A 27,102-nucleotide genomic window follows, 5' to 3' on the forward strand; every position below is an offset into this window, starting at 1 on the left:
ACAGCCGCTCACTCACTCCCCCCCATCCAGTGGGATGGGGGAGAAAATCGGGAAAAAAGAAGTAAAACTCATGGGTTGAGATAAGAACGGTTTAATAGAACAGAAAAGAAGAAACTAATAATGATAATGATAACACTAATAAAATGACAACAGTAGTAATAAAAGGATTGGAATGTACAAATGAGGCGCAGGGCAATTGCTCACCACCTGTTGACCAACACCCAGCTAGTCCCCGAGTGGCGATTCCCTGCCCTCACTTCCCAGTTCCTATACTCGATGGGACGTCACATAGTATGGAATACCCTTTTGGCCAGTTTGGGTCAGGTGCCCTGGCTGTGTCCTGTGCCAACTTCTTGTGCCCCTCCAGCTTTCTCACTGGCTGGGCATGAGAAGCTGAAAAATCCTTGACTATAGTCTAAACACTACTTAGCAACAACTGAAAACATCAGTGTGTTATCAACATTCTTTGCATACTGAACTCAAAACATAGCACTGTACCAGCTACTAGGAAGACAGTTAACTCTATCCCAGCTGAAACCAGGACATCTCGTTACCTGTCAAAAGCAGAACCACCTATGTCCCCTTGTGCTGTGTTCTGAAACCTCAGGGCAGGGGGGTGGACTTCTGCACAGAAATTGGCTATTGTAATGGCTGCAGAAATTTGTGCATATTGGGAACACAGGTGATCCAAAGCTTTTATTACTTCTGAGAACTGATTCCCCTGTAATAAACTTTAATTGGGAAGCAGCTCATGTATTCCACCACTCGTGGTCTATTGACCACCCCTCTAAAATGTCCACAAATGTCCACAAAATGTCCATTGAGTTCATTTAGTCCATGACTTCGGGTTGCATCACTTATGGTGGTCACTCAGGACAGGAGAGGTGGTGTGTTGCGTGGAATTATTGGTCACCAAAGCCAGCTCAGGTCAGGCACTGCTGCACTTGCACTGCTTCTTGTAAGGCTTGTCCTTTGTTGGTTCAGGTAGTTCCTGCTATAGTAATTCCTATAACATCCAACTCAAATAATGGGTTACAACAATTTAAAGGTATTTCCATTACAATCTCCACCTCTGGTCCCTTTGGGCCAGGTTATAGGGTTTAACATCACAATGAACTCCTCCCCTTGCCCCTGCTCCAGCTTGGACTTATCCACAGATTGCAGTCCCTTAGGGGTGTACCTGCTCCAAATGGTGCCTTATCTATGAGCCACAGTCTTTTCAGGGGTATACCTGCTGCGGCATAGACTTATCCACAGCCACAGTCACTTTGAGGTGCACCTGTTCCAGCGTGGCCTTCTCCATGGGCCACAATGCCTTCAGAGATATACCTGCTCCAGCATGGCCTTACCCACAGCCACAGTCCCTTTAGGAGTGAACCTGCTCCAACATGGCCTTACCCATGGCTGCAGTCCCTCCAAGGGTGTACCTGCTCTGTTGTGGGCTTGTCCATGGCCACATACTTTGAGGTGCTCCAGCATGACCTCGTGCACAGCCACTTATGCTTCAAGGTGTACCTTCTCCAGCATGGACTTATTCTTGGTCCATAGTCCCTTCAGAGGTATACCTGCTGCAGCACAGACATAACTACAGCCACAGATGCTTGGAGATACACCTGCTCTGGCGTGGACTTATCCACAGCCACAGATGCTTCTGGGTGTCCTGCTCCTGCGTGGACTCATCCGCAGTCCATTTGACTCGGGGTCACACTGGAGTTCCAGCCTGTCCAGTACAACAGTGATGCCCTTGCTATCTGCCAGCCCAGGCACATTGCCATTGCTGTTATCAAAATGTTCCCAGGCACAGCAGAGTAAGATGGTAAGCAGTACAGCAAGCAACAAAAGCAAAAAGCAGTCACTAACGAGCACTACACTCTAATATACAGTAGGGCAAGCAAGCCCATGGCAAGCACAGGAGTCTGCCAATTAATACCACTCACTTACTCCCCCACCCAGTGGGATGGGGGAGAGAATCAGAAGGGTAAAAGTGAGAAAACTCGTGGGCTGAGATAAAGACAGTTTAATAGGTAAAGCAAAAGCTGTGCACGCAAGCAAAGCAAAACAAGGAATTCATTCACTACTTCCCATCGGCAGGCAGGTGTTCAGCCATCTCCAGGAAAGCAGGGCTCCATTATGCATAACAGTTACTTGGAAAGACAAATGCCATAACTCTGCATGTCCCCCCTTCCTTCTTCTTCCCCCAGTTTTTTATTGCTGAGCATGACATCATATGGTCTGGAATATCCCTTTGGGCAGTTGGGGTCAGCTGTCCCAGCTGTGTCCCCTCCCAACTTCTTGTGTACCCCCATCCTATTCACTGGTAGGGTGGTATGAGAAGCAGAAAAGGCCTTGACTTTGTGTAAGCACTGCTCAGCAATAACTAAAATATCCCTGTATTATCAACACTGTTTTCATCACAAATCCAAAACGTAGCCCCATACTAGCTACTATGAAGAAAATTAACTGTATCCCAACCAAAACCAGCACAGTGACATAGCTAGGCCTTGTGAAATTACAGCTGAAAGCAAAGGGTCTGTCATAAACACTTCTGAGAAAAATTACATTGCCTGATCATTGCAAGTTCTCAAATCATAAGCGTGAGAACTTATTTAAACTACATGAGGATTATCAAAGTAATGCCATTTTTTTAAACTGCTCCTTACTTCATAAATCCAGCTACTCCATAGAAAGAAATATGTACCTTATAAAACTGAGTTAGATCTCTTATTTTTTTTCCTCAAAAGAAATCAGAAGTGATACTGGGCACAGGTTGCTATTGCCAACACAACTGGTGAATAGTTATCAAAAGTCTTATGAATCCTCAGTGTTTTACATGTTTTATTATTGAGTGACAATCTTACCCAATGCAGTAGCGGAGTTGGTATAACTCTTAATATAAAAGTGGGGTGCCAGATAAGACTATAGCTTAGTTGTGGGTGTGGCTATTTTACTATATGCATATAGAACTAAGTCGATCCTAGGAACAATATATATTAGTATAGATGAAGTGGTACAAGCTCCCCAATGTGAATTCCTCACTACTGTCATAACTTCATATCAGGATAAATGCTTCATCTTCGTAAATCACTTCTATGGTGCTGTTCCTTGGCAAACATTAAAGAGCACAATATTATGCAACAGTGGCGGATCATGTATGGCCTGTTAAGGACTAATTCTCCATTTTATTTAATGAAACTCTGTTCACTGTGTCCTTCAGGATCTTAGCTCCAGCACAGCTCAGTGTATTCTTTAGCTTTTCTATACTCTTTTACTTTTCTATAGTAAACTAATGCTGATAATTAAAATTCTTATTTAAATTATTCGTTGTTGTCTGCCACAGGGGAATATGAGCAGGAATGATCAGAATTTGTAATGCTAAGCTGTGTATAGTGTGTGTGTGTGTTTTCCAAAACCTTGGTAATTTGTATTGTATCTTACTAGTGTTAGAATAGAACATTCAGCATTTTAATCCCTTGACATACTGTACTGGCAACTTAATGTGTAAACTTCCTATTTGTCCCTGACAGTTTCAGCTGTAATGTGGCACCGGAGGGGTTCATATGTCTATTTGTTTTAATTTAGTTTGGTTTTAATCAACAAAACATAAAGGGAGGAAGAAAAATGGCTAGTTTTTCAGGTCCTTGGATCTGGTGTAGAAAATTGTGCATTTTGCATCATCTATCAGATGAAGCATTTGTCACACTGTTCCACTGAATTTAATGAAGTTTCTTCAGGATATAAAATGTTGAACAGTGTGCATGATATGTGTGTGTGAACTAAAAAAGCTGTCACATGCCATTTTATTCACATTCTTTTCTTTTTTTGACATAGGAAAAGAAATCTAAGTTATATATTAAGGGGGGAAAAAAGATGGATTCACAAGACTGTGTCCCAACAAATTCAAAGCAAGATATCAGCCATCATATAAAGGGTAGCTCTGGTAAACATTATCTTTGTGGCTATTGTGCAGCCTTCACCAATATAGCAGTCACCTTTCCCATCCAGAAGGTCCTCTTTCGACAACAGTTGTATGGCTTGAAAACAAAGGATGCAGTGCACCAGCTGCAGAAAGATGGAATTCGAAATCTCTATCGTGGAATCCTTCCTCCATTAATGCAAAAAACGACCACCCTGGCTCTGATGTTTGGCTTGTATGAAGATTTCTCCTCCTTGCTCCATAGTCACACAAGTGCACCTGAACTTCTAACTCGCAGCATGGCTGCAGTGCTTGCAGGGACCACAGAAGCCCTTCTTACACCTTTTGAACGAGTCCAGACTTTGCTTCAGGACTACAAACATCATGACAAATTTACAAACACTTACCAGGCTTTCAAGGTACTAAAAGTCTATGGGATTAGAGAATATTATCGGGGTTTGGTGCCTATTCTGCTCCGGAATGGAAGCAGTAACATCCTCTTCTTTGGCCTACGAGGACCTATCAAACAATGTCTGCCTGAAGCAACTTCTTATAGCACTCACTTGGTCAATGACTTTATCTGTGGAGGGCTGTTGGGTGCTATGCTGGGATCCTTATTTTTCCCAATGAATGTTGTAAAAGCTCGCATGCAGTCTCAAATTGGTGGTGAATTTCAGTCTTTTTCAAAAGTTTTTGTGACGATCTGGCTAGAACGTGATAAAAAATTGATGCATCTTTTCAGAGGAGCCCATCTGAATTACCATCGTTCTGTCCTGTCCTGGGGCATAATCAATGCAACATATGAATTCTTGCTAAAGCTGTTATGAAAAATGTTACCTTCCTTTGAAGCCCCTCTATTCACTTGGGTATTTATACATTTGAAGTCACTTAGTCTCTGGGAATAGATTAATTTATGGAACTTTTTGTGAATAACTTGGAGTACCATGAAACTTGGAGAGAATTCAAAGCAGCAGCTACATTTCAGTAGGGAGATGGGTGATATTGTTAGTGGCTGCTTAGTGTGAAAGGTAATTAGTCTTATTAATGGCCTTCAATATTTATGGGGTAAATGGCAATACATCTAAATCTTGATGCAATTGAATATACTTCTAAACAAGTTAAAGTATTTATATGCTAGTGGATAAATTTACCCACAGTGTAATAACTAGACAAATGTGAAGTAAAAATATATTTGTATATTGGTCTAGTAGCTTATTCTATCATTTCCAATGTTTCCTAATAGTCCTAGTGATCAAATTTTTCACTGTGCACATTGTATAATATGCAAGTCAAGAAGGGGCCAATGAAAGCTACTTCTCTTGCTTGATACACTACAGAGGGTTAAGAACTAAACTTCCAAATATATTGGGGTTCTAAATTATGTTTGGAGTTTAAATAAGAAGCTGCCAAAGCTGCCGATTTCTGATGAGGATGACTTTCTTTCTGAACCTCAAGTTTAAACTGAGCCTACACAAACTATTTTGCCAACCATTTTACTGCTCAGCTTTAACATGAACATCATCTCATTCATCAACATAAGGATAGCTACTGAATATATAACTTCAGTGTAAACTGACCCAGTGCAAAGTGGGACTGTGCCTATGTATGTGTGTGCCTTGAAATGGAAAGGTGGAAGGAATGAAACAGCAATTTTATCTCAAGCTTTAAAAGTGTTCTTCCTTGTTGAAAGACCTTCTATTTGCAAATTTGGTATACTCAAGTTTTCTGCTTTTGTATTGCTTTGTTTCTGTTGCAAACATATGAAAACTGATCTCTCTCTAATGCTCAAACAGTAATACAGCTTCCTCTGGTTGTCAAACTATGTGATTAAGAGGGTTTTTTAATCTTTTGCAAACTATTTCTGTTTAATTTGGGCTGTGGCAGAATTTTACATCAGCACTGACAAAGTGAGATTTCTGGGTATAAGCATTTAAGACCTTAAAGGGAAAGCAAGCATAACTACCAAACAGGTAACTGTCTTATTTTTTTTCTTTTTTATTTTTTTTGGGGGGGGGGGGGTGTTATGTATGAAAGTTCATGAAGTGTTCTTTGTTTTGGGGGGTGGGGGCAGGAAAGCTTTCAGAAACTATTTTGAATTGTTCTTTTCCTAGGCTTTAGGCCCTGTAAAACTATCAGTGATAATACAGTAAAGCAATAAAAGGAGTTGTGTGGTTAATAACTTACACTTCAAGCATTTGTAATTTGTTTAACAGATAAAAACATGCAGTAAAGACAGGGGTGTGGTCAGCTGCTACACATGAAGGTTACTTGCATGTTTCATCCACCAACAAAAAGAAAGGTGTAAAAGTATATTAGCAAACATATAAACATGATCCCAAGTGAATCCTCAAGTGAGGAATTAAAAACCAAAGAAAACATCAACATGAACATTGTACTCCTCCTGGCCATGGACTCCAGAGGCTAAAAATTCACCGTAAGCATTCCCCTACCACCACCAGAATGAAACCACTGACCTTAGGACCCAGAAGAGCAATGAAAGAGTGAGCATAACACCAGGAAAAGGGATAGAAACTAGAAGGTGTGTGTGTTAGTTTTAACTACATCATTATTCTTTCTTTTCCTGTAACAATTAGATCCGGACTAATAATGATTAGACTCTCGAGATTTGAATTACATTAACAAGAAATTTTTGGTTTTACTTATGTATATAAGGTGTACTTTCTCTTTGCCCATAAACAAAATTTTGAGTGTCACAGTTCTAGCAGCTTTGGAGCCTGCCAAGGCACAAGTTAGTTCACAAAGGAGAGCGCTCAACCATACAAGAAGCCTCACAAAAGAAAGATTCCTGCATTACATAATTAAAACAGTTGTGTTTTTTCTTAGTTTTAGAGTTTTCTTACCTCAAGCAGCAACAGCCCACTAACTACAGAGGATAATCCAGAAGTTTGTCCTTGCCTCAGACACAGCTACTGTCCTCTGCTTTGTCATAGCTAGTTTTCATTTCCAATTTTAAGCCTTTCCATTTGGGCTGATATCTCCCTGTTCACAAATGGCTTTAGCAGAATTTTATGAGGAAAGCAGAGCTTTTCATCTGCTTTCAAAGGCTTGATGTTTGAGCAAAGAGAGACTTTCTATTGCACAACTGGTAGATTTTTTTTTGAGTCAACTGAATAATTAATTGTACGCTTAACTAGTTTGTAATTATTGTACTAGCCTCAGCATGCTACCTGCTTCTAGGCTCTCTAGTCAACTCTTCCTGCTCCAAAGTATGCGTGATAGTAACAGGCAGACTGAAGGAGGAAAACAGCCATTTTATATGCAAACAAAACAATATGTGTAAGCACTGGGTATAAGTACTTAAGGCCTTAAAGGGAAAGCAAGTGTTCTAATGGTAGGGAGTGGGCAGGAATCAAGTGAGCATTTCTATAAGAGTGCTCAGTTTAAGACAAATACATTAAAAGAGAAAAAAAAAAAATCTTTTATAAAAATGCACTGAGTTACTTTATTAAATGCTTAATTTATCATGCAAAACAAGAGAAACTGTCCACAGTCAGTATCAGCCCTCTTTTGAATATACTCAATATTTTATATTAAATGTCTATACTTTTTATTTTAGAATCATAGAATAGCCCATGTTGGAAGGGAACTCAAAAGATCATCTGGTCCAACCTTTCATAGGAAAGGGAGCCTAGATAAGATATTCTAGCAAAATGAAACTTCAAATATTTAAAAAATATTCTACATGCACCATATTTTCCCTCATAATAAAAAATGTTACACTGAGTTGGAAAGACTTGTTCACTGCTGTAGAGAATGTGATGTTAAGAGTGGCCACCTCCTCCAGCAGCTCTGGCCGAGGATTCCCTCCGGCCCAGCTGCTGGAGCCCAGCCCAATGTGCCCGGGGACCCAGGGTCTCTGCCCAGGCTGAGGGACGCAGCTGCAACTTTCCTGTCTGCAGGTTCAATCAGTAGCAAAGCTAAAGCACGTATCCCAGAAACACACACACAGAGGACATACACAGGACACTGACATGGCCAGTTACACAAACTGCCACAGACAAGGCACTGCCTTCAACAGCACTGTCCTGGTTTCAGCTGGGATAGAATTAATTGTCTTCCTAGTAGCTGGTACAGTGCTATGTTTTTGAGTTTGGTATGAGAAGAATGTTGATAACACTGATGTTTTCAGTTGTTGCTCAGTAGTCTAAAGTCAAGGATTTTTCAGCTTCTCATGCCCAGCCAGCAAGAAAGCTGGAGGGGCACAAGAAGTTGGGAAGGGACACAGCTAGGGCAGCTGACCCAAAGTGGCCAAAGGGGTATTCCATACTGTCCTGATCCAGTGTCGGGGAAGGTTTCAATATGATCCCAAGAATGAGATTAAGACACAAATGAGGTCAAATGCCGTATACTCAAAAGAGCTTTTATTATCAAAAGTATCAAAAGTGGAAAATAGTGGAGATAAGATAGAATTGAAGAAAAGGTAGAAATCAAGCAAGCACTTGGGATAGGATTGCTAGGATGGTCACCTCCACGGATCCAGCCGTGTCCCGTTGGTCCTCAATCTTCAGTTCTTCGGTGGTGAAGAAAAAAGGCCCACGGCTTGTCTCTACGGTTTTTATAGGGCATATTTCGATGATGTCATGTGCTGCAGGTTTCGTCTATCACAGGACCTTCCTGTGATCAACACCAGAAACCAGTATCTTATCAGCTCCAGCCCTGTTTCCTCCCCTGGATGCCTGAATGGCCTGGTAATCGTCCTTATGGACAGAGGAGTGTCCTGCTTAAACAGGCCATCTCAGAGACAAAGGGCTTGAGATAAACAGTTCACAGTTCCTTGAGATGACAGTCCACTCCCTCACACCTAACAATCTTTGAGGAAAATGGCTCGAGATAACAATTCAGTCTCTTACACCACCCCCTGGCTCAAAGATTGATTCGGGACCCATGGTGGTTTTGAGAAAAGATAGCTATATAGAAAAGCCAGAAAAGAGCATTTCATACAATCTGTACTACCGACGGCATGGTTCGTTGCACAGCGCGAATCTGTTTAACACCATCAAGTGAAACAGTAGTTACAAATTGCATATTAGTTACAACACATTCAATCAATTGTATAAAGCATGGAATGATGCATGGTAAAAAAACCAACATGGCAAAACCACACAACAAGTAAAATAGGATTCGCTTAACCAATGGACCACCAGCAAGCCAGGAAAACATATCAACATCTCAGCCTTTCCATGTATGGACAGGAACATGGGCCAGCTTTCGTATTCCCGTGGTAATTTGTTTCACAATTTTCCCACTGTCATCAATTTTTAAACAACAGTTAGAATAATTTAGTTTACCACAAACACCTCCTTCCTCAGTGTCATGATTTAACCCCAGCCAGCAACTAAGCACCATGCAGCCACTCACTCACTCCCCCCCATTCAGTGGGATGGGGGAGAAAATTGGGAAAAAAAAGAAGTAAAACTCATGGGTTGAGATAAGAACGGTTTAATAGAACAGAAAAGAAGAAACTAATCATGATAATAATAACACTAATAAAAAGACAACAGTAGTAATAAAAGGATTGGAATGTACAAATGATGCGCAGGGCAATTGCTCACCACCTGCTGACCGACACCCAGCTAGTCCCCAAGCTGCAATTCCCCACCCCCACTTCCCAGTTCCTGGACTAGATGGGACGTCACATGGTATGGAATACCCTGTTGGCCACTTTGGGTTAGGTGTCCTGGTTGAGTCCTGTGCCAACTTCTTGTGCCCTGGCTGGGCATGAGAAGCTGAAAAATCCTTGACTGTAGTCTAAACACTACTTAGCAAGAACTGAAAACATCAGTGTTATCAACATTCTTTGCATACTGAACTCAAAGCATAGCACTGTACCAGCTACTAGGAAGACGGTTAGCTCTATCCCAGCTGAAACCAGGACAGTATCCACCCCTTATTCTATACCATTGACATCATGCTCAGTTCCCATACCTTTAGTTACATCCTGATTAATCATCACCACCTTTCCATCCCTTTGAGACATATGAACAATGAGATATATATATATACACACGTATATATGTATATACACACACAGAGATATCATTACTTTAGTTCATGGGTTATATTCATAAAACGTTTGTTGAGTTCATTTAGTTTCTGACTCTGGGCTCCATCTGTCATACCAGTCTGTCTGGGCAGGAGGAATGGTGCAAAGTCCTCTCAGTCGGTAGAGCAGAATTGGGCTTCAGTGCGGTGTGACGAGCAGGTAACATTTGACGCAGCAGGAGGATGGTGTGCACCGTTGGATTGTTGTGTTGGAGCGGCGGAGGAATGCACATAAGTCGACCCAATATGAGTGATAGAAGTGATTCAACTTTATTTGCACGGATAGCTCATATTTATACAGTTTGCGATAATTATGCCTACTAGTCCTAATATGATTGGTACATTGCTAATGTTTATTCATTACTAAAACACACCCACTTGTGATTTGCAGCTATGCGTGTTCCGTAACTTTCTCATGGGAACTTCTTCAAAAGTTACTTATGAAGTTATGCCAAGGTCACACTGTCCCTGTCTTTCTCCTGATAACAGCGAGACCAGCTGTTGTTTTTCTCCCGATATCAGTAAAGCCAGCTATTTTCAGCCAAGGCCTAGTCTTGTTGCTCGAACTGACATTCTTTCACACAGAACTCTGCTCGCACAACTTTTCCATAGACCCATGTCCTTTTTCATCAAGCCAATTCCCAACAATTCCCCCTTTTTCTTTTTGTGCGAGTAGAGCTTGGTGTGTCAGCTTTGAGACTCCTTTTATCATGCACCCATAAGCAATTTTAACTATTACACATATTAATATCAATATACCCAACCACCGTAAGGCTTCCTTAATCAATGACATTAGCCATGGTGTTATCCCGCCAAATATTGACTCTAACACCCCATCAAACCAACTAGTTTCTTGCTGGATCTTTGTGTATGTTTCTTCAGCCAATCTATTTGTTTGTGTATAGATTGAGGTAAAATTTTAACACCTGCTGTATTGCCCTTTGCAAAGATCTGTGAACACAATTAATTAAGCACAGTAAAAACAACATTATACCTAATAAAATACATAAGCACACAAAAAGAGGTTTGATTAATAGCTTTAGCTAGTGACACCCAAACATTCTTACTGTCCCATGGCGTTAACCGATGTGGATCAATCACCGGTGTCACTGTCATGCTGCTTACTACAGTCAGTGTGTTCCATATCAATCTCAGCATAAGGTTTCAAATTTATGGGGAAATCAGGAACGTATCTGCCAGACATGGAGGATGTGATTTTTTGTCCAATTGCTGTCAAGGCTTGCCGTCCCGGTGCACTTAGTTGTCTTGTGGAAGTTAAGCTATCGCTGCCCCTCACTAAATCCAGCAGCGGCTGTAAGTCTGTATTTGTAATACCACAACAAGGTCGAATCCACTGTAGGTTTCCGTTTAAATCTTTCTCCCTCTTATTGTTTTTGAGCAATCCAGGCTTGCTTAATAACTTGGGATGCCATTTTCCTTAATAAGATGAACAAGGTAAAACTATTACAATAGCTACAATCACAGTAACTACAATAATGCCCATAATTCTTTGAGCCAACCTGTTACCCCAATGACCCAGACCATGAGGACTATGAGGAAAATGAACCATCCATACATTCTTGTGCCATCTTGCTCCACGAACTCAGCCCAGCAATCGGTAGGTGCCAGCTTTCTGTGGGCGTCCCCACAGAGGCAACGACGGCCTCACCGTACACCAGCCCGATGCTCTTCGGAAAATCCCGGTATTTATACATTTGCAGAGGAACGGGTTTTAGCACACGTGGCCAGCGGGTGCCAAAAGTCCGCCTCGGTTGCAATCTATGACGCATGCGCTCGCTGGCCAGGCGCGCTGCACGAGTCATAGCCATCTTTTCTATTGGTTTGTGGGCTTCATGATGCGGTTGCGATGCACAGAGAATCTTGACCTGTTATGTTAGCCAAGGTGACCTATACATTAGTTTTCGGCTGAGGTGGTATTCATATTGCCACATCATCTATGATGCTCCAGATGACGATGGTCGTGCAAATCGAACAGGAGTCCGTCGTGGGCCTGTATCTGTGGAAACACAATCAACCTCGTTCCCAGGTTATTAATGGAAATAGATCTTACCCCTGATTTTGGCTTTAACTAACTTTTACATTTACCCCACACTGTCTTCCCGTAATCACGCTATGTTTAATCAAATTATGCTTAACGCACTTTTTACCTAAAGCAAGTTCTATATACAATAAGGCACGCTGTTCTAAAAACCTCTCTGAAGGACTTGGTGTCCGCTAGTAATACTCTATTAGTTAGAATCTGTCGGATCAGTGGCTCCAGCACCCGCCGGTGCCGTGCCAGTTGCCATTGGGACAATTCCGGGTCCAGCATCAGTGCGAAGCCATGGCTTGACCCACTTAGCCGGGATCGCCCAGTAAGTTTTACTTCTGCTGACCCGCACCATTTCCCGGATTCTGGGTCCTTATACATTACTATGATTCCTGTACTTTGTTGCGTCCTTTCTGCCTGTAAAAGAACATGATGCACTACCATTGGTGGGTCTTTGTGATCACCTGTCAATCTAAGATAATCTAGCACAAATAAGGCTTTGGCCAATCGTTCCTCTGGGAGTAAGCCCTGGGTTCCCCCCTTTTGTTTTTGCAGCATGTTCTTTTAGGGTTTGGTTGGCCCATTCGACAATAGCCTGTCCTGTGGGAAGATGTGGAATACCGGTACCATGATGAATTCCCCACAAATTACAAAATCGAGCAAATCGTGTACAACCGTAGGCTGGGCCGTTGTCCGTCTTAATTTCTTTAGGCACACCCAGTACTGCAAAAGAAGCGTGAAGATGTCATTCACTATGTAAGGCCTTTTCTCCAGTTCGTGCCGTGGCCCACATGGCAGCAGGATAGGTATCAATACACACATGCACAGAACGCTTTGCACCAAACCACGTGACATGGGTGACATCCATTTGCCACAACTGCAATGGCAAAAGACCTCGTCGGCTAACCCCAGGGCCCAAGCCCAGCCCTTCCTTTTGACAATCGGGGCATGCTTTAAAGATACCTTGGGCGTCAGTAACTGGTAAGTCAAATTGCTTTGTTAACATCCTAGCGGGTTGGTGCAAGAACACCTGTGATTGCCGTGCTTTGTTGAAAACGATTCCCTGGAGGAGTCTCCCGTGGTGCTGCAACCAATTGGTCAGCTCTGTCATTTCCCGTTTCTCATCTGCACAGTGTTCTCATACCCCAGAGTTCTACCAGAGGGGTCATATCGCCATTAGTGATACCGCAAAGATTCCGCACCCACTGGATATCTCCCACAAGCTTCTGGACATCATGTAACGTTGAAATTTCTCATGTTATTTGAACCTTCTGAGGTTTAACATTACTAGCATTTATGTGCCACCCCAAATACTTCCAAGGTGCTGCCTTTTGCACCTTTTCAGGAGTGATTATTACTCCGCGATGGCTTAAGATGTCCTGCAATTGAGTTAAAATTTCATCCTGTGGCAAGTTACTGAGGAAACTGCTTTCTTACAGGATCTGATGCCCAGGCCACATACACCTGACACATCGTGGGGGAATTGCGCATTCCTTGCGGTAACACGACCCAATGGTATCTCTTATAGGGTTCTGCCTTGTTAATCGATGGTACCGAAAAGGCGAACCGTTCAGCGCCATCTGGGTGCAATCTTTTAGGTTTATAATTAACAAATCCCATTCTTCTGGAAGCATAACTGGAGACGGCAAACCTGGCTGCAGGGCTCCCATACTGTGCATCACCGCATTCACAGCTCTGAGATCACGTAACAGTCTCCATTTCCCACTTTTCTTGGGAATGGTAAATATTGATGTATTCCATGGACTAGTAGAAGGGACAACATGTCCCGCTCTCAATTGGTCTTCAGCTAACCCTTGTATTTTTAGCAGCCTTTCAGAATTTAGCAGCTACTGATCAATCCAAACAGGGTCATCTGTTTTCCAGCTAATTTTCAGGATTGGCTACCCCTCAGTGACCGCTCCTAAAAAGGATGCATCACTAACATTGCCTTCATTTGGCTCAATAAATCATGGCCTACGAGGCCAAACAATTCAGTTGGGGTAGTCATGACATACGGACACATCGTAATGTGTTCACCATCGGGGAACACAAATGTAATCGGTAGCTGACTTACTAAGGTGGCTTGTGTGCCCCCTATCCCTGCAATACCAAAATTTGGATTGATCGATGGCCATGATGGAGGCCAAATGCATCGTGAAATAATTGTAACATCAGCTCCTGTATTGATTGTCATCGGTTTCTTGACGACAACTCCATTGGGCCCTTCCAATTGCACTACCTTTTCCGGTTTACCTCTTGTTGTGTCCATGGCAAAGTATACCTGCGGGTTCCCTGTGGAGCCGAATCCACCATCTCCACGTTGTACTTCACCCGGGTTCGGAACACACGACCTGAATGGAACTAATTGTGCTATTCTGGTACCTTTAGGAATAGAAACAGGAGGGATTACAACATGGATCATAATTTTCACAGTCCCACAATAATCTGCATCAATAAGCCCTGGGAGCACCAGAATTCCTTCTAGAGCTGTTGAAGATTGCCCCATTAAAAATGCACTAAGTCCAAACCCCAATGGTCCCTTTATGTTGACTGCGGTTTCCACATCCACTCCAGAGCTTCCTGCGGTGGCGGATCTGGTGGTTGTGAGGCTGCATGAGGGCTGGCAGCTCAAGCCCCTTTCATTTGTGTCGCCACGCGAAGGGCCTTCGCGGTCGGTGTAAAGTTTCCCTTCTTCCTGTATTCTTGGTGGTATGGTTATCTTTCTTACACTTGTTGCAGCACTTACTGTTAGCAGTAACTGTACATTTGCTCCTAATGTGTCCACGTTTGCCACAGTTAGAACACTTGACCAAGGGTGTCTTACTGGCCTTGTGTTTCTTTGTAGCTCCTTGGAGAGCTGTGGCAGCATAGGCTACTTTCTGTGAGTCCACTGATCGATCCGTGTATTCTATCATATCAACAACGTCTGCATTTTTCGGCAAATTACACAATGCTTTGCGTGTCTTTTCAGTAGCATTTTCAAAAGCGAGTATTTTGAACATGTTTTCTTTCATGCCCTCGTTCATGTCAGGGTGGTCATAAATTGTATTCTCCTGTTTCACCTGGGTAAAAGCATGGCTGTACATATTGTCTGGTACGGTAAGAAAAGCTTGATACGCCAAGATCTGCGATAGATGATGAACCTCAGTGACACATTGTAACTGAGCATTCCCTGATGCGAAGGGTCCAGTACCCATCAGCATCTGCGTGGTTACTCCCCATAGGGGATCTGTTTGTTGTCGTGGTGTTGCTTGTTCCCTATCACAGAGCTTCTCCCACTGCCAGAAAAACACTAACATTCAGGCGGGTGTCAAAATCAACTGTGCTAGCTGTTTAATATCTTAAGGTATCAGCGTATCAGCAGAAAAAATGAATTGCAGTATTTGGTGAGTTAACGCAGATTTGATTCCGTACTGACTCACAGCATTCCTTAATTTCTCAATGACCTTCCAGTCAAACACCTCCCATTTTTTCTGTCCATTTGATGCAATAACTGGGAATGCTTGGAGCATAGTCCCTTCTATAATGGCATCTTTTATTACACCCCTCCAATGTCTCTGCCTTTCTTCTGCAGTGGCTATTACAAGCGGCTATTACAGGCGGCTCCGCGTCTATCACGGGTGCGGTTGGTTTCCCCGTCTCTTTTCTGCATTTCCTTTAACAATTCTAACATTGTCTCTTTTTGTTCTATTATTAGAGTAGCCAAGTCCTTGTTTGCATTATTTGAATCAGGGTGTATGCTAGGTATAATTTGTTCATGTTGAACGGTGGTATCTGAGGGCTGGTTTTTCGTAGGCAGATTTTTACTCACTCCCTGATTCTGTAGGGTTTCCTTTAATCGTACGGTTAGGGAGGCTTGGGAACTGTCAGATGGTTGATTAATATCGGCAGTCCCAGGGAGTGGAGCAGAAGTCAAGGGCACAAGAGCAGGCGAACAAGTTCCAAAAAGTCTCTCTCGCTGCATTATGTTTTTCTCCCCGCTTTTCCCTTTCGCTTGCGGTTGGAGAGAGAGAGCAGCAAAAGCAGACGCAGACGCTTTACGATCTGCTTTCATTTTTTACAGTGTTGTCTTAATCAATTTCCATAAAGTTGCAAGACCTTTAACTTCTTTAGACCCGTCACTGATTTCATCCCATAGGGAGGTTCCGATAGCATTCCAGGTACTAAGCTCAAAAGCTGTACCCACACTAATTGAAAGGTTTCTGTCCTTGCTTCATTAGTTTTTTAGCTGATTTATCATTGTCAATTACCATATCCCATAATACGTCTCCTAATCTACACCATTCACTCTCCTCAAATAATAAATCTGGATTCTTAAAGCATCCCTTAACACGACCTAAAGCAACTAGTCCCGAAACTTGCTTAACGCAAGTTACCCCCCGCTTTTCTAAAAAGCACTGTAATAATTTTAGGGCTACCTCTTGATCCATTGCCGGCCGGCTTCTTGATACTCCTGGGTGCTACCTTGATTAAGGCACCTCGGTTAAAAAGTCTTTGCAGCCTTTTTCCAGTAGCCCTCACTGACGGTGAACCCCTTTTGGACGGTCCAGGCACGAGAGTTAATACACCAACCAAGACGATCAGCGTTCGGTTAATCTTTTGCCCCCCGGTCGCTGCTACCGGTGCTTCTCAGTGTCCGTCGCTCCAATTCCCCTTTCTTCGGTCCCCGTTCGGGCGCCATTTGTTGGAGCGGCGGAGGAATGCACATAAGTCGACCCAATATGAGTGATAGAAGTGATTCAACTTTATTTGCATGGATAGCTCATATTTATACAGTTTGCGATAATTATGCCTACTAGTCCTCATATGATTGGTACATTGCTAATGTTTATTCATTACTAAAACACACCCACTTGTGGTTGGCAGCTATGCGTGTTCCGTAACTTTCTCATGGGAACTTCTTCAAAAGTTACTTATGAAGTTATGCCAAGGTCACACCGTCCCTGTCTTTCTCCTGATAACAGCGAGACCAGCTGTTGTTTTTCTCCCAATATCAGTAAAGCCAGCTGTTTTCAGCCAAGGCCTAGTCTTGTTGCTCAAACTGACATTCTTTCACACAGAACTCTGTTCGCACAACTTTTCCACAGGCCCATGTCCTTTTTCATCAAGCCAATTCCCAACATTGTTGCATGCTGGAGTCAGTTCTGGTTCCATCACTACTGCGCTTTGCTCAGTTTTATCACAGTTCTTTCTTGCTTGATCTAAGTGATTCTTACTATAGTACTATGGATATAGTATATATCAATTATAGTAACAATAACATACAGTAGCAGGGTTATATAGCAACTAATATAATACAGTTTAATTTTGGCTATTTTCACCTAAAATCAAATCCCCTTGAGGCACACATCGGACTTCTCCATGTTTTTGCATCACCCACCAAGTGCACCCAGGCCCTTGAGCAAAAGCAATCCCACTGTATTGGTTTTGTGTGGCAAGGTTTTGGTAGCGGGGGGGGCGGTTACATGGGGTGGCTTCTGTAAGAAGCTGCTGGAAGCTTCCCGTGTTCGAGAGAGAGCGAGCCCATACCAGCCGGCTGTAAGACAGACCCGCCGCCGGCCAAGGCCGAGCCAATCAGTGATAGTGGTAACGCCTCTGTGATAACATTTTTAAGACGGAAAAAAAGGTTGGGACAGAGAGAAACAGCCACCGGAGTGAGAACATGTAAGAGAAACAAGCCTGCAGACACCAAGGTCAGTGAAGAAGGAGGGGGAGGAGGTGCTCCAGGCGCTGGAGCGAAGATTCCCCTGCAGCCCGTGGTGAAGACCCTGGTGAGGCAGGCTGTCCCCCTGCAGTCCAGGGAGGTCCACAGTGGAGCAGGTATCCACCTGCAGCCCCAAGGAGGACCCCACGCCAGAGCAGGTGGGTTCCCAAAGGAGGCTGTGACCCCGTGGGAACCCCACGCTGGAGCAGGTTCCTGGCAGGACCTTCGGCTCTGTGGAGAGAGGAGCCCATGGAGCAGGTTTTCTGGCAGGACTTGTGACCCAATGGGGGACTCACGCTGGAGCAGTGTGCTCCTGAAGGACTGCACACTGTGGAATGGACCCATGCTGGAGCAGTTCGTGAAGAACTGCAGCCTGTGGGAATGGCCCACCTTAGAGGAGTTCATGGAGGACTGTCTCCCGTGGATGGGACCCCACGCTGGAGCAGGGGAAGAGTGTGATGAGTGTGATAAGCCCTCGCCCTGAGGAGGTGAAGCGGTAGAAAATAACGTGTGATGACCATAAACCCCATCCCTGTCCCCCTGTGCCGCTGGGGGGGCTTGGTAGAGAAATCCGGGAGTGAAGTTGTGCCCAGGAAGAAGTGAGGGGTGGAGGCAAGGTGTTCTGAGATTTCATTTTATTTCTCATTACCTTGCTCTGGTTGATTTGTAATAAATTGAGTTAACTTTCCCCAATTGAGTCTGTTTTGCCCGTGATGGTAATTAGTGAATGCTCTCCTGTCCTTATCTTGAACCGCAAGCTTTTTGTTATATTTTTCTCTCCCCTATCCAGCTGAGGATGGGGGAGTGATAGAACGGCTTTGGTGGGCACCTGGCATTCAGCCAGGGTTAACCCATCGCAGTCTTTTAATGGGTTTACCTTTGCCTGAGGCAGGAGTAACCCAGACTGTCTTCCCTAACATAGTTTTCATGTGCACTACAGGGACTTTATCCCCTTCTACAGTATGGAAAAATTCTGACTGGGCAGGGCCACCCCGATTGGCAGATCCTCTGGTGTTGACTAACCAGGTGGCTTTTGCTAAATGTGTATCTCAATGTTTGAAAGTTCCGCCCCCCATTGCTTTCAATGTAGCTTTTAACAGTTCATTGTATCACTCAATTTTCCCAGAGGCTGGTGCATGATAGGGGATATGATACACCCACTCAATGACATGCTCTTTGGCCCAGGTGTCTATGAGGTTGTTTCGGAAATGAGTCCCATTGTCTGACTCAATTCTTTCTGGGGTGCCATGTCGCCACAAGACCTGTTTCTCAAGGCCCAGGATAGTGTTCTCGGTATTGGCATGGGGCACAGGATATGTTTCCAGCCATCTGGTGGTTGCTTCCACCCTTGTAAGCACATGGCGCTTGCCTTGGCGAGTTTGTGGGAGTGTGATATAGTCAATCTGCCAGGCTTCCCCAAATTTATATTGCAGCCATCGCCCTCCATACCACAGGGCCTTTAACCGCTTGGCTTGCTTAATTGCAGCACATGTTTCACATTCATGGATAACCTGTGTGATAGTGTCCATGGTCAAGTCCACCCCTCGATCTCGAGCCCATCTATATGTTGCATCTCTTCCATGATGGCCTGAAGTATCATGGGCCCACCAAGCCATAAATAGCTCACCCCTACGTTGCCAGTCAAGGTCCACCTGAGACACTTCAATCTTGGCAGCCTGATCCACCTGTTGGTTGTTTCGATGTTCTTCAGTGGCCTGACCCTTGGGTACGTGAGCATCTACATGACGTACTTTTACAACCAGATTCTCTAGCCGAATAGCAATATCTTGCCAGAGTGCGGCAGCCCAGATGGGTTTACCTCTGCGCTGCCAGTTGCCCTTCTTCCATTGTTGTAACCACCCCCACAGGGCATTTGGCACCATCCATGAGTTGGTATAGAGATAGAGCACTGGCCACTTCTCCCTTTCAGCAATGTCTAACGCTAGCTGGATGGCTTTCACCTCTGCAAACTGACTCGATTCACCTTCTCCTTCAGCAGTTTCTGCAACTTGTCATGTAGGACTCCATACAGCACCTTTCCACCTTCGATGCTTTCCCACAATGCGACAGGACCCATCAGGGAACAGGGCATATTGCCTCTCATCTTCTGGCAGTTTATTATACTGCGGGGCTTCTTCAGCGTGTGCCACCTCCTCCTCTGGCGACATTCCAAAATCTTTGCCTTCTGGCCAGTCCGTGATCACTTCTAAAATTCCTGGGTGACTGGGGTTTCCTATGCGAACCCGTTGTGTGATCAGTGCGATCCACTTACTCCACGTGGCATCAGTCGTGTGGTGTGTAGAGGAGACCCTCCCTTTGAACATCCAGCCCAGCACTGGCAGTCGGGGTGCTAAGAGGAGCTGTGTTTCAGTACCAACCAATTCTGAGGCGGCTCGAACTCCTTCATATGCTGCCAAGATCTTTTTCAGTTGGAGTATAGCAAGCCTCGGATCCTCGATATCCTCGACTCCAAAACCCCAGGGGTCGGCCTTGGGTCTCCCCAGGTGCTTTCTGCCAGAGGGTCCAGGTAGGGCCATTCTCCCCTGCCACAGTGTAGAGCACATTTTTAACATCTTGTCCTGCCCAGACTGGTCCAAGGGCTACTGCATGAACAATCTCCCGTTTAATTTGTTCAAAGGCTTGTTGTTGTTCAGGGCCCCATTTAAAATCATTCTTCTTCCTGGTCACTTGATAGAGAGGGCTTACAATCAGACTGTAATTTGGAATATGCATTCTCCAAAAACCCACGACACCTAAGAAGGCCTGTGTGTCCTTTTTATTAGTCGGTGAAGACATAGCTGCTATTTTGTTAATCACATCCATAGGGATCTGACGACATCCATCTTGCCATTTTATTCCCATAAACTGGATCTCCTGTGCAGATCCCTTGACCTTACTTTCTTTTATGGCAAAACTGGCTTTCAGAAGGATTTGGATTATTTTCTGCCCTTTCTCAAAAACTTCTTCTGCTGTGCTGCCCCACACGATGATGTCATCAATGTATTGCAGGTATTCCGGAGCTCCACCTTTTTCCAGTGCAGTCTGGATTAGTCCACGGCAAATGGTGGGGCTGTGTTTCCACCCCTGGGGCAATCGATTCCAAGTGTACTGGACAGCCCTCCAAGTAAAAGCAAATTCTGGCCTGCATTCTGCTGGCAGAGGGATTGAGAAAAAATGCATTAGCAATGTCAATTGTGGCATACCACTTGGCTGCCTTTGACTCTAGCTTGTATTGAAGTTCTAGCATATCTGGAACGGCAGCACTGAGCGGTGGCGTAACTTCATTCAGGCCGCGATAGTCAACTGTTAATCTCCATTCCCCATTAGACTTCCGTACTGGCCATATGGGACTATTAAAGGGTGAGCGAGTTTTGCTGATCACCCCTTGGCTCTCCAGTTGGCAAATCAACTTGTGGATGGGAATCAGAGAGTCTCGGTTGGTGTGATATTGCTGTTGGTGCACCGTCGTGGTAGCAATTGGCACTTGTTGTTCTTAAACCCTCAGCAACCCCACAATCGAAGGGTCTTGAGAGAGACCAGGCAGGGTAGACAGCTGTTCAGTGCCCTCCGTCTCCAAGGCAGCTATACCAAAAGCCCATCGATACACCTTCGGGTCCTTAAAATACCCCCTCCTGAGATAGTCTATGCCAAGGATTCACGGGGCTTCTAGACCAGTCACAATGGGGTGTTTCTGCCATTCGTTTCCAGTTAGGCTTACTTCAGCTTCCAATACAGTTAACTCTTGAGATCCCCCTGTCACACCAGAAATACAAATGGGTTCTGCCCCTTTATAACTTGATGGCATTAGAGTACACTGTGCACTGGTGTCTACTGGAGCCTTGTACTCCTGTGGGTCTGACGTGCCAGGCCATCGAATCCACACAGTCCAATAGACCCGGTTATCCCTTTCCTCCACCTGGCTGGAGGCAGGACCCCTCTAATTCTGGTCAGAGTATCCAGTATTCATGTCTCGTAAAATTGGCTGAGAATTCCCTTCAAGAGGATCGGACATAAAATCAGCCCTTCTACTCTTTTTGGAAACTGGAGCGGCATTTTTCCTTGTAGAATCCCCTTTTCTGGTGGTTTTTCCTCGCAGTTCACGTACCCGTGCATTTAGGACCGAGGTAGGTTTTCCGTCCCATTTCCTCATGTCCTCTCCCTGATCACATAGGTAAAACCACAGGGCACCTCACGGTGTGTACCTTCTATATTGTCTCTCTTGGGCAGAAGAACGCTCACTCCTAATAGTTGAGACATTGGTCCTTAAAAGTGTGGAGTAGGATATATCCTCTTTGATTTGTTGGACATCCTGGGACAGCTTCTCCACAGCTGAAATGCAGGCTTGTAGGGAGGAGGAGAGATTTTCTTCGTATTGACGGAGTTGGTGAGCCATTTTATCCACTGTCGGTGTGTTGCGGAGGATCCACAGGGGACATCACACAGAGACCAATGTGATCAAGTGAAGTCCATTTACTACAACGTTTGACACAGTTATATATCTTATGTGCTTGTGCACGCACCTTATACAATGCTCTAATTGGTACAATACCCCGGTTCACGTGACACTATCTTATTCTCTATTGGCTGTGCAAGCTTCTTCATGAGGTGTCCAGCAGTTACTTATCTCATTCTTCGGCATCCAGGAGATGTTTGTCAGGCTCTTCTTATCTTTCTTTTTCCCAGCGTACAAGGACACAATGTCCTTGTCTGCTCCGGCACTTTTGTAAACTTATGCTTCGTTCCCACCTAACGGCTGGATTGTTCACATGCCTTCGCCCAGCCAAAAATCTTCAACAGTTCCCCCTTTTTGTTTTTGAGCAATCCAGGCTTGCTTAGTAACTTGGGATGCCATTTTTTCTTAACAAGCTAAACAAGGTAACATTATTACAATAGCTAAAATCACAATAACTACAATAATGCCCATAATTCTTTGAGCCAACCTGTTACCCCTAATGACCCACACCATGAGGACTATGAGGAAGATGAACCATCCATACATTCTTGTGCCATCTTGCTCCACGAACTCAGCCCAGCAATCGGTAGGTGCCAGCTTTCTGTGGGCGTCCCCACAGAGGCAACGATGGCCTCACCGTACACCAGCCCGATGCTCTTCGGAAAATCCCAGTATTTATACATTTGCAGAGGAACGGGTTTTAGCACACGTGGCCAGCGGGTGCCAAAAGTCCGCCTCGGTTGCAATCTATGACGCATGCGCTCGCTGGCCAGGCGCGCTGCACGAGTCATAGCCATCTTTTCTATTGGTTTGTGGGCTTCATGATGCGGTTGCGATGCACAGAGAATCTTGACCTGTTATGTTAGCCAAGGTGACCTATACATTAGTTTTCGGCTGAGGTGGTATTCATATTGCCACATCATCTATGATGCTCCAGATGATGATGGTCATGCAAATTCAACAGGAGTCCGTCGTAGGCCTGTATCTGTGGAAACACAATCAACCTCGTTCCCAGGTTATTAATGGAAATAGATCTTACCCCTAATTTTGGCTTTAACTAACTTTTACATTTACCCCACCCTATCTTCTCGTTATCACGCTATGTTTAATCAAATTATGCTTAACACACCTTTTTACCTAAAGAAAGTTCTATATACAATAAGGCACACTCTTCTAAGTCCTCTACAAGTGATAAATCCTTATAATGCCCTAACCAAAAACCCTCTCTGAAGGACTCAATGTCCGCTAGTCCTCTAAAATGTAATACTCTATTAGTCAGAATCTGTCGGATCAGTGGCTCCAGCACCCGCCGGTGCCGTGCCAGTTGCTGCTGGGACGATTCCGGGTTCAGCATCAGTGCAAAGCCATGGCTTGACACACTTAGCCGGGATCCAGCGAAGGCCTCGTTCTGTAAGCAGACACATATACCCTCTCCCAGTAAGTTTTACTGGTCCACACCATTTCCCGGATTCTGGGTCCTTATACATTACCCTGATCCCTGTGTTTTGTTGCGTCCTTTCCACCTGTAAAAGAGCATGATGCACTACCATTGGTAGGTCTTTGTGATCACCTGTCAATCTAAGATAATTTAGCACAAATAAGGCTTTGGCCAATCGTTCCTCAGGGGGTAAGCCCTGGGTTCCCCCCTTTTGTCTTTGCAGCATGCTCTTTAAGGTTTGGTTGGCCCATTCGACAATAGCCTGTCCTGTGGGAAGATGTGGGATACCCGTACCATGGTGAATTCCCCACAAATTACAAAATCGAGCAAATCATGTAGAACCATAAGCCGGGCCGTTGTCCATCTTAATTTCTTTAGGCACACTCAGCACTGCAAAGGAAGCGTGAAGATGTCGTTCAACATGTAAGGCCTTTTCTCCAGTTTGTGCCGTGGCCCACATGGCAGCAGAATAGGTATCAATACACACATGCACATAACGCTTTGCACCAAACCACATGACATGGGTGACATCCATTTGCCACAACTGCAATGGCAAGAGATCTCGTGGGTTAACCCCACAGCCTAAGCCCAGCCCCTCCTTTTGACAATCGAGGTATGCTTTAACGATACCTTGGGCATTAGTGAGTGGTAAGTCAAATTGCTTTGCTAACATCCTAGTGGGTTGGTGCAAGAACTCATGTGATTTCCGTGCTTGTTGAAAACGATTCCCTGGAGGAGGCTCCCATGCCGCTGCAACCAATTGGTCAGGTCTTTCATTTCCCTCTGACAAACTTGGTAGCTTTTGATGACTTCTTATATGCGTTATAAAATACTCTACACTCCGGGAGTTCAAGCAGTGTAGTAATGAGAAAAACAACATGCTGAATCTTTTCTTTGCAACCTCCTTTACCAGTGCTCTTTCCATCCTTTGTACCACCCCGACTACGTAAAGAGAATCGGATACGATATTCAGCGGCTCCCCAGCCCAATGCTGCAGTGCCCAAATCACGGCTTTTAATTCTAACATCTGTAAGGAATCCCCAGGTTCTCCTTTTTCAACATGTCCACACCACTGATCGTTAGCATCTTTCCACGTACAGGCGGCCGTACCTGTCTTTTTCCCAGCATCAGTAAACACCATGTACAGGTGTTTCTGACCTCCATGGTTTTTGCTCAAAGGTTTGCTGTTCCAATAGTGACCACAACTTATGCTTTGGATATTGATTACTTACTGTACCTCCGAACTCCGCTAATGCCACTTGTAGCAGTACAGAATGCCGAATTCCCCATTCCAAATACCATTTTACTAGAGGTATCAGTATCATTTCTGGTTCCGTCCCTGCAATCTCTACAATCCTCGTTCTACCCCTAATGATCAGTTGTGCAAATAATTCCAATTGGTTTACAATAGATTTGTCTGGCCATATGGCCAAGAAAACCCATTCCAGAATTCTCAAGGGATCTGAGCGCTTCGTGTCCCACTGACAAATTACTGCATAAGGGTGTCGTCTCTGAGAGTCCCCTGTATTAATGATCATCAACATGATCGGTAAATCCTCATTGCATCTGGATGCAAAGCTAGATGCAATTTTATTTGATATATATTTGAAGGCTTTTTGCTGTATACTTGTCATTTCCCGTTTCTCATCTGCACGTGCGCTCGAACCCAGGAGTTCTACCAGAGGGGCCATATCGTCATTAGTGATACCGCAAAGATTCCACACCCACTGGATATCTCCCACAAGCTTTTGGACATCATGTACCGTTGAAATTTCTAATGTTATTTGAACCTTCTGAGGTTTAACATTGCTAGCATCTATGTGCCACCCCAAATACTTCCAAGGTGCTGACATTTGCATCTTTTCAGGGGCAATTATTAATCCACGATGGCTTAAGGTGTCCTGTAATTGAGTTAGAATTATTTCCTGTGGCAAGTTCCTTCCCACTATCAAAATGTCATCCATATAATGATAAATAACTGACTGAGGAAACTGCTTTCTTACAGGCTTTAATGCCCAGGCCACATACACCTGACACATCATGGGGGAATTGAGCATTCCTTGCGGTAACACGACCCAATGGTATCTCTTATATGGCTCTGCCTTATTAATCGATGGTACCGAAAAGGCAAACCGTTCAGCGTCATCTGGGTGCAAGGGAATGGTGAAAAAACAGTCTTTTAGATCTATAATTAACAAATCCCATTCTTCAGGGAGCATAACTGGAGACGGCAAACCTGGCTGCAGGGCTCCCATACTGTGCATCACCGCATTCACAGCTCTAAGGTCATGTAACAGTCTCCATTTCCCACTTTTCTTGGGAATGGTAAATATTGATGTATTCCATGGACTAGTAGAAGGAACAACATGTCCCGCTCTCAGTTGCTCTTCAACTAACTCCTGTATTTTTAGCAGCCTTTCAGAATTTAGCGGCCACTGATCAATCCACACAGGCTCGTCTGTTTTCCAGCTAATTTTCAGGATTGGCTGCCCCTCAGTGACCGCTCCTAAAAAGGATGGGTCACTAACATTGCCTTCATTTCGCTCAGTAAATCACGGTCTATAAGGCCAAACAATTCCTTTGGGGTAGTCATGATATACGGACGCGTTGTAATGTGTTCACTGTCGGGGAACACAAATGGGTAATCGGTAGCTGACTTACTAAGGTGGCTTGTGTGCCCCCTATCCCTGCAATACTGTCCTGGTTTCAGCTGGGATAGAGTTAACTGTCTATGTTAACTGTGCTATGTTCTGAGTTCAGTATGCAAAGAATGTTGATAACACACTGATGTTTTCAGTTGGTGCTAAGTAGTGTTTAGACTATAGTCAAGGATTTTTCAGCTTCTCATGCCCAGCCAGGGCACAAGAAGTTGGCACAGGACACAACCAGGACACCTGACCCAAAGTGGCCAACAGTGTATTCCATACCATGTGATGTCCCATCTAGTATAGGAACTGGGGGGTGGGGGCGGGGAATCGCCACTCGGGGACTAGCTGGGTGTCGGTCTGCGGGTGGTGAGCAATTGCCCTGCGCATCTTTTGTACATTCCAATCCTTTTATTACTACTGTTGTCATTTTATTAGTGTTATCATTATCATTATTAGTTTCTTCTTTTCTGTTCTATTAAACTGTTCTTATCTCAACCCAGGAGTTTTACTTCTTTTCCTGATTTTCTCCCCCATCCCACTGGATGTGGGGGAGTGAGTGAGCGGCTGCGTGGTGCTTAGTTGCTGGCTGGGGTTAAACCACGACAAATACCAAAATTTGGATTGATCAATGGCCACGATGAAGGCCAAATATATATTGTGAAATAATCGTAACATCAGGTCCTGTATTGATTGTCATCGGTTTCTTGACGATAACTCCGTCAGGCCCTTCCACTTGCACTACCTTTTCTGGTTTACCTCTTGTTATGTCCATGGCAAAATATACCTGCGGTTCCCCTGTGGAGCCGAATCTACCATCTCCACGTTGTACTTCA

The 27,102-nt window shown here is 44.3% G+C and overlaps 1 protein-coding gene and 1 long non-coding RNA gene across 3 annotated transcripts in view; one reads left to right on the plus strand and one right to left on the minus strand.

Annotated features, from left to right (window-relative positions):
- The window catches only part of LOC126035479 (mitochondrial nicotinamide adenine dinucleotide transporter SLC25A51-like), a 39,392-nt gene extending 33,119 nt beyond the window's left edge, over positions 1-6,273 (plus strand). For both annotated transcript variants that reach the window (XM_049794115.1, XM_049794116.1), the window contains exon 2: positions 3,829-6,273. In XM_049794115.1, coding sequence (XP_049650072.1) covers positions 3,829-4,740 — 912 coding nt within the window. In that variant the 3' untranslated portion in view covers positions 4,741-6,273. The remainder of the gene's footprint in view (positions 1-3,828) is intronic.
- Positions 6,274-10,221: 3,948 nt separating this feature from the next.
- Positions 10,222-25,467, minus strand: LOC126035519 (uncharacterized). Its single transcript, XR_007504961.1, has 2 exons — positions 25,412-25,467; positions 10,222-13,294 (listed from the first exon to the last, which is right to left on the minus strand). It is a non-coding gene; the product is annotated as an uncharacterized LOC126035519 (long non-coding RNA).
- Positions 25,468-27,102: the final 1,635 nt, after the last annotated feature.

This window comes from Accipiter gentilis, chromosome W (genome assembly GCF_929443795.1).
Source record: "Accipiter gentilis chromosome W, bAccGen1.1, whole genome shotgun sequence".
In the NCBI taxonomy this organism is placed as follows: domain Eukaryota; kingdom Metazoa; phylum Chordata; class Aves; order Accipitriformes; family Accipitridae; genus Astur; species Astur gentilis.